Here is an 8,390-nt window from a genome sequence, read left to right on the forward strand (position 1 = left end):
GATGTAGCTAGTTTAGTGGTAAAAGAATTATTTTTGTATCAATATAACCCAGGTTCGAAACTTATTACCTCACATCTACATCACTTCCTGGTGGAATCATTTGTCATAACCACGATTTTGTTTTATATCTAATTGCAGTTTGAAGCAATTTCCTCTTTGTGGAAATCACACATGTAAACTATATAACTTTGAGTTGCAACCAGTACGAACATACTGTATATCACATTTTCTAATCGACACAGATGTTTCTATTGTTTACGTAAATTGAGGTTTATTTATGTAAAATACACTCCAACGATATTTACGTACATAAACACTAAGAGGAATGTCTTTGTTCATTATAAATGACTATTAGAATTCACTGCGTTATCTTCCTTTGCTACGCAGCGAGATAATGCTGAATCCTGAATAGATTTTAAAAACAGGCAAGAAGGAGGGATTTTAATTGAGAGCTGAAGTCAAATAGTTCTCGTCTATATCGCAAAACTTAACTTTCACATTTGAACGTTTTGATCGTTCTATGTGAAATTTTTAAAATTGTCGTGATCATCAACACTTGCATGGATCTATAGGGAAGAATCTTAGGAAGTCTTCTCATATCATGTTCAAGTGTTTTCAAAAGAAACCACCACTTTTTCTCAACAAAATTGGAATGTTTATGATTGATGAAATGCATCTTTGTCTTTGTGTTTATGATGTATTGCTTCAAAAAATATTGACCACAACAATATTGAAGCCAAAAATATTCAAAATTTTGAATGTAAAAAACAAACAGTCAAAAGAAAAATCCATGCAATCGAACATAATTCTCGCATCATGTGGTGGTGATCGTGATCAAGACCAAAGAAAGTATAATTAAATTTAAAAGTTTATTAAAACATTAAAGCGATCGTGATCAAGACGATTCCGACCAAGCCTGTTCTTGCGACTTTGCTTGCAGCATCCTTCTCAGATTTGGTTGGTACTAGAAAGAAATAAACAAATATACTTTTAGTAAAAACTTAAGAAAAAACATTGCATGGAACCTTTCGATTTTAGTAAAAACAAAATTGCTTAACATTTTCCTCATAATTTGTTGCTATTATTACACTGAACAACAGCAATCATAATAATTATTGGTTACGATAAATTTCATTTAATTGGTAATATAAATATAATAATTGTTCATACCTGGACTTGGTGCCTTTGTCTGCGGCAAAGGAGCTTGAGCTAGCAACAAAGAAAAAATAAAATAAAAAATGAAATTTTACAACATATAATTGATACTGCGTACATATTATATGCAAAGTTGAGTTTCTTTACTAAACTAAAATTAATTGGCAACAAAAAGAAACGTTGTGGCAAAAAATTTCAATAACATAATTATGAGGTTTGTTTTAAAATGGGTTAAACTCATATTTAAAATGTAATATACAAATGCGAAAACAAACCAACTTATTTACGATTTTACCATAATTTTGGTAAATAAAGAAATAGTATAGTAGTATTTAGTTAATATCATATATAGACCGTAACCAAAACGTTACCGGTAGTTTCGGAACACAAGTTAGGATCGGCGGTGTGTCCACAACTTTGGGAGAGAAGAGCGTTGAAGACAGTGACATTGAAAGGGACCAACAACATAGGGCTTTTGATAAGTCCGCAAAGACAAGGTAGCTGCGTTTTCATAGCAGTCTCCAAGGCGGTGCAGCAATCAGGCGACAAAGGTCCTCCCTGAGTCATGGCCGGAACACAAATAGCCAAACCCGCGGCACAGTTCATTACCTCGTTGACTGCAGGACTAGGAGCCAGTGGAATCTGTGGTCCCTGTCCTGAAACAGTCGTAGCTGCCATCAGCAGCGTGGCTAAGAGGAAGATCATGGTGATGGTTCGAGCCATTCTTATAATCGTTAGGGATTTGTTTTCATTCGTTTGTGGTGCTTTCTTAACTAGTAATTTATATACACAAAACACAACCATGAAAACTAGTTTTAAGTCACAATATATATATTGTAGTAGAATTGACTTATTCGGTTCATAATATGATACAGAATATATATGTACATTAAGTGAGATATTTATTTATGGACGGACATTTTATTAAGAGCTAAGTGACTTATTTGTTTTAGATTTTTTTTTAGTTTGAAAAGAAAAAAAATGTTAATATTATAAATTAATCCAATATATAAATTTGGCTCGAATTTAGGTTTTAAATATATACAACATTAGTCTCCAAAGGTTTGATTTTTTCATACAAAAGTAAAAATACAGTTCGTTATTAAAAATTTCAAAATACAAGCTGTTCGATTTATTTTAATCCAACCTCTTAATTACACTAGTATTTTATATCATCAAAAGAAAAAAAAATGTCGTTTAAACTCGGTCTATCCTTGACAGCCGATATATTTCATTGGTTTTCAAAGTTTTAGTTGCAAGTTGATCAAATGGAAATATATTTACACACATAACTTTAGCCGGCAAAGAATTATTCTTCGTTAACATGAGTTTCCCTGAATAATATAAGATATCGAGAAAATATCATTATGCACGTTCAGAAATCGAATCATTTCACTTGGTAAGCTTGCTTGTACAAAGTCCCATACTTCTCATAAAGAAATAGAGAAAAAAAGAGAGTAAAGAGCTTTAGGAAAAAAAAAACACTTATAGAAGTTGCAGAAATGAGATGATAACATACTATAGTTCCAAATGAAATCACAGCAAGAAAAGAGCATGAGCATGACCAAAAATTACCATGTCTAGAAGATGCATGACTATATAGATTCACAAACACATGCTTTGACTTATTCCCAATATTATAACACTAACCAATCATACCATTCCAAAACACAACCCAAGCAATATATAGTGAGCCTATTATCTAAAACACAGATAAGAAATTATTAAAACTATTATCCTTTCTAGTATGGTAAACTTGATTCCAGCAATGGTGAAAGCATGAGGATTGTAGAACTATATAACCAGTCAAATAGAGATATAAAACTAGATCATGCAAGATGAAAATTTTGATGAGATTCAAATAAAATATATGTACCTGCACAAGATTGAAAGCCATAATCGATGTCAAACCAGAGGAGTAACACAACCATGGATAAAAATCACAATGAGGATGCACCATGGATTCAAAAAAGCTAAATCGTTGCCAAAAGTGTCTACAAAAGCTAGCTAGTTCTGGCAGACACTTTAGGCAACGAATCACTAGGATTGTTATACGAAATGTCGTTGCACATTAAAAAGCAATAACCAATATATAAGTTGGTAAATATTCTCCAAATGTATTATCTTTTTGACTAATGGAACAATAGTAAGCAGAACTTAGTTAGAGACATACTCTAGAGTGAGTCCCTCGCTCTTGGAGAGAAAAGGTAGGTAATTCCTAAAAGACTCTTATTCTTTAACTACATGAAAACTCAACTGAACAAGAACGAAACAAGACTGTATATCGAATTGAAATTTTAAAAACATGTAACAAAAGAATCAGTGTGAATTGGCCAGAGGTTGCATTTTTTTTTTGTCTACTAGGTCGGACTAAATCGGCCTATCAAGTTTTGACACATTTTAACACTCCTCAGTATGACGAAAGTATACGAGGATTAGATATAATCACTCCTAAAATTCAACATAAATCTTATAACCTCATCCTAATTTAATAATTTGAAACAATTTTCATATGCTATATTTCTGTTAGTTGACTACTATAGTGCATTTTAGAGTCACATAATATTGAATGGAATTTTAGGGAACTTTGTAAAAACAAAATTAGAGTTATTACGTGTAGAAACCGCGTTTTTTTTACCAAAAATAAAAGAAACCGCATCCTAGGACTACACCTAATTAGTTTTTCTTTCCTCTATTATATATGTTATTAATTAAAAAAAATCATGTAGATTTTCTATTATTTTTTACAATACCTCCATTTTATTTTAAGTAGTATCATTATTGATCACTTTTTTTATAATGCATTTTCGGTTTTGTGTTTTATTTAATTTCATAATAAGACTAAATGCATTTTTGTATGCCAAAAATAAAATGCATCCGAGAGGGTAAAAGGGAAGCAATGCAATTAAAATAATAAACTTTTATATATAAATTAAAAAAGTAGGTGTTATATTAATAAAATTAAAATAGCTAGATTGTATAAATATATATTAATATAAATAAAAATGTAAAAAAGGGGAACTTTGAAAAAATTTAAGATTTAGGAAAAAACAAAATAAGATGGGTACATAATGATATATTAATTGGGCCCACTAACAAAAGATATATCAGCACCCTTGCTGCTCTCTCCTTTAGAGGTCCCTTTCAAGTCTTCTTCACCAATGTTAGATGGTTCCATGTTTAGGTCCCTCTCAAGCTCACGAGAAACCCCCCAATCATCAAAATAAGAAACAGTTGCAGTTTTCATCACGTCATAACCATTCCCGGCCCACACAGCAGATGGAACATTAGAAGCCCTTAGAGTCGCATCTCTAGGAGATGCCTCTTCGATACACATAGGATCAAGATCCATGATCTCATTCCTGAACGACATAATTTTTCTAGCAGTATATGATAGTAATTTATCAGTCTCGGTTTGGGAAAGATCAGCAAGTTGATGACCATTGTTGAGTTCGCACATGAGATGATCCATCTCCAACTCTTCGATAGCCTTCCGAGTATTGGCTATTTTCTTCTCAATCTTTTCGATATTGGTTTGCATGAATGACTCCGGATCAATGGCCTTCTTGTTCCTTTGATGCTCCGTCAAAGAGTAGTACTTATCCATGAGCAAATTTGCCTCTTGGGTAGATGGCCATACCACATCCTGATCTACTTCACGATCAAGCACCACGAGACAAGCTCTCACGTCGCAAAGAATTGAGAGCTCATTCGTTTTCTTGATGAGTCCGGCAAGCCTTGTCTTAATATTGGCTCTCCTCACTCTCTGGTTGGCCCAATCCAAGGTCACTCTTCTCCTCCCCATTTTTTTTCTTTTTTCTTTTTCTTTTCTTTTTCTTTTGTATGTGTTTGTAAAAAGAGAATCTTGGTGATCGTATATATAGGAAAAACCAAGGAAAAGATATAAGGAATGTATAACTTCAAACTATCTCCATAGTTCTATATTTTGGTTAGTTTGACTACTAATAATGTTGAATGGAATTTTAGGAAACTTTGTAAATAAAAAGGGTTATTAAGTGTAGAAACCGCGTCCTTTTTTACCAAAAGTAAAAGAAAGCGCGTCATGATAATACATCTAAATATTCTTTGTTTCCTCCCTATATATGTTAGTATTTATTAATTAACATTTTCATATATATTTCCTATGGGAAAAACCCCAAAAATACATGGTTTATTATTTTTTGGACGTTTAAACCTGAATTTTTTTTTGGAAGAAAAATATATGAATTTTCTGTTTGTGTGTTTTTTAAGCTCTTAATAACAAGAAATATAATTTGTATGGCAAAAAAAAAATATCCGAGAGGGTAAAAGGGAAGAAATGCAGCTAAAATACTATATCAGTTAATTGACCTAGAAGGTAAAAGGGAAAACATTCAGCTAAATAACCTCACATGCTTATATCCCGTCCCCTTCAATATTGATGGTTAAGAACTAATAAGAGTAAAAGCAACTGCAAAACGCATCAGTTTATCCAAAAACATGACAAAATAATTGAAAGATAACTAAACCATCACCACCTCATCGGATAACACATAGGCATGACCAAAACCAAACCTTAACCGTATTTTTAACCGTAAACAGACCGTAACTGTATAATACGGTTAAAACTTTAACTGTTAACCGTATAAATAAATCACTTACGATTGGTAACTGTAACCGTTATTAACCGTAGCCGTATCAAAATCGTTGGTTGACCGTACGGTTAACTGCATGATTAACTGTACGGTTAAAATTTTAAAATAAATCATTTCATTGAAATAATAATTTAAATGGCTTAATTTATCAACTAGTAAATCTAATCCACTCTATTACTCATTTTCGTTAATCAAATAAAAAATAGATAATTAAAATTAAGTATTTGTAGTTTTATGACTATTAATTTAATAATCTGTAAGTTTGTTTAATTAAATAAAATTCATTGATTTAACTAATTTACTATAATATATTTGAACTATATAATTAAATAAATAATTATTATTTGAATACCATTATCAAATAACCGTAACCGTATTTAACCGTAGCCGTAACTAAGCGTAACTGTAAATAAACATAACCACATTAACATGTATACATAATGATTAAGATTATGGTTAAAAATATTATAACCGTTAATCGGTGGTTAATAAACCGTAACCGTAGTCATGCCTAATAACATAATCGAGGTAGCCTAAAGATTACTAACCAGTATTTAAAAGGTATGTGGATCATATAACTCTCTTCCGCAACATATTTATAACATACATTATCTGATTTCATGAAAAAACTAATTTTGGAACATCCTTAATATACAGGTTCCACATATTTTATATATTGATATATATTAAAAAACACATTAGCTTTCACCAAAAGAGTTTTTACTTTTTTTTTATCAATCTATAAAATATTTATAATTTTGAAAAAGAAGATATTAGATAACTACCAAGTCAAACTCATGTAACGAAACTATATATGTGTATTTTTTCTAACACTAAAACACTAACAAGCACACTGCACACACAAACGTCAATACAATCCATAACAATACCAAATCTAGTAATAACTTACATGAAATTTACAATCACATAAAATTAAGCACTAACAAATACAGTAAAACCTCTATAAATTAATACTCGATAAATTAATAATCTCTATAAATTAATAAATTTCTCCGGTCCCAAGTTGGGACCAGTGTAATTTTAGACATATTTCGATAAAATAATAAGATAATAATTTTTTTGAAAATCCTTTGTAGATATATGGTCCCATCAATATTATAAATTAATAAATAGGTAAAATTTTCAAAATATATGTATATATATATAGACACATTAGTTTTTGTTAGATTTTATTTATAATATTTTACTATATGAAAAATAGTTAGCACTATCTTTAATACATAATAATAACTATTTTATTTTAATTGATTATATAAAATACTAATTATCATGATTAAATCTTATTTTTAAATACTGTCTTGAAAATATTTCCCAAATTAGGAGTATCTCTCTATAAATTAATAATTATTAATTTATCGATAAATTAATACCTCTATAAATTAATAGATTTTCATGGTCCCAACATTATTAACTTATAGAGGTTTTAATGTAACAAGCACAAACAAAACGCGTGGATACACGCATGTTTAAAAAGTATATGTTAAATAATAAATAGTATTCTAAATATTGATTTTGTATATTATTTGATTGTCTATATTAATATTTTTCAGTACATTTTAGAGAGAAACATTTTTTTTGTAAATATTTACATAGAAGGGGGAATTTCAAAAATACCCCTTTTAATATACCTCTTTTAAAAATTACCCCTTTTTCAAACTTTATCAAAAAAACCATTAAAAATATTGAAATTTATCCAAATATGTATGTAAGCTTATAAATATATACACAAATTAACTTTATATGTGTATAAAACTTTATATAACTTTCATATATAGCGGAAAATAAATTATAAAAACCATATAAAAACCTTATAAAAACTGTATAAACCCTTTTAAAAACCTTTTTAAAACCTTATAAAACTTATAAAAATGATTTAAAACTATTTAAAACATATTAAAATATTTGTATCGAATCTCCCAGTAGTAGTTATTATATAGAAGTACCTTATAAACTATATAAAACTTTGTAATTTTTTATATTTCAATAGGGGTATTTTTGAAAATGGATAGATAAAGGGGGTATTTTTAAAAAGGGGTACACCAAAAAGGGTATTTCTCAAAATTTCTCTACATAGAATGCCATTACTAATTCATTTATCCAAACAATTTTACAATTAATTCTTTCTACTATCTATATAACCGACCATAACTAAAATATTTTAGCATTAATTAGAAAATAAAAATATCCATATACTTTTCGATAATTAATATATATTTGTTAAGATTTTAAGTTATGATTCTCCTATCATTTTTGTTCTTTTTTTTTTTGTTATCAAATAAACTAAAACTGACTCAAATGAGCCAATTCGGCAGACAATTGTTTACATACTTGATAATATGCGGACTGGAACGAGCTTTGCGTGCCAAGGAATCCGCTTTTACATTCAAATTTCTAGGAATAAGAGATAAAAAATGTTGAGAATTCTTCCCTATCAATGTTGATATAATCCAGGTAGACAGAAAAAGCCGGCCACTCGGTAGGAGAAGACACCATATTCACCAGATCTGAATAAGAAAAACTACAGAAGTTATGGCCAACCATTCATCTCTCGTTTTTTGTTTAATTTGTTTAAAACATTAT

The 8,390-nt window shown here is 29.6% G+C and overlaps 2 protein-coding genes across 2 annotated transcripts; both read right to left on the reverse strand.

Moving 5' to 3' along the window:
* Positions 1-872: 872 nt before the first annotated feature.
* LOC17881546 (non-specific lipid transfer protein-like 1) lies at positions 873-1,878 on the reverse strand. The gene is made up of 3 exons (XM_006290119.1): positions 1,527-1,878; positions 1,171-1,209; positions 873-964 (listed from the first exon to the last, which is right to left on the reverse strand). The coding sequence occupies exons 1-3, from the start codon at positions 1,876-1,878 to the stop codon at positions 873-875; spliced, it is 483 nt and encodes a 160-aa protein (XP_006290181.1).
* A 2,356-nt stretch (positions 1,879-4,234) lies between these two features.
* Positions 4,235-4,960, reverse strand: LOC111830011 (agamous-like MADS-box protein AGL80). The gene has a single exon (XM_023780350.1). The coding sequence runs from the start codon at positions 4,958-4,960 to the stop codon at positions 4,235-4,237; it is 726 nt and encodes a 241-aa protein (XP_023636118.1).
* Positions 4,961-8,390: the final 3,430 nt, after the last annotated feature.

This window comes from Capsella rubella, unplaced genomic scaffold (genome assembly GCF_000375325.1).
Source record: "Capsella rubella cultivar Monte Gargano unplaced genomic scaffold, Caprub1_0 scaffold_6, whole genome shotgun sequence".
Taxonomy (NCBI): Eukaryota; Viridiplantae; Streptophyta; class Magnoliopsida; order Brassicales; family Brassicaceae; genus Capsella; species Capsella rubella.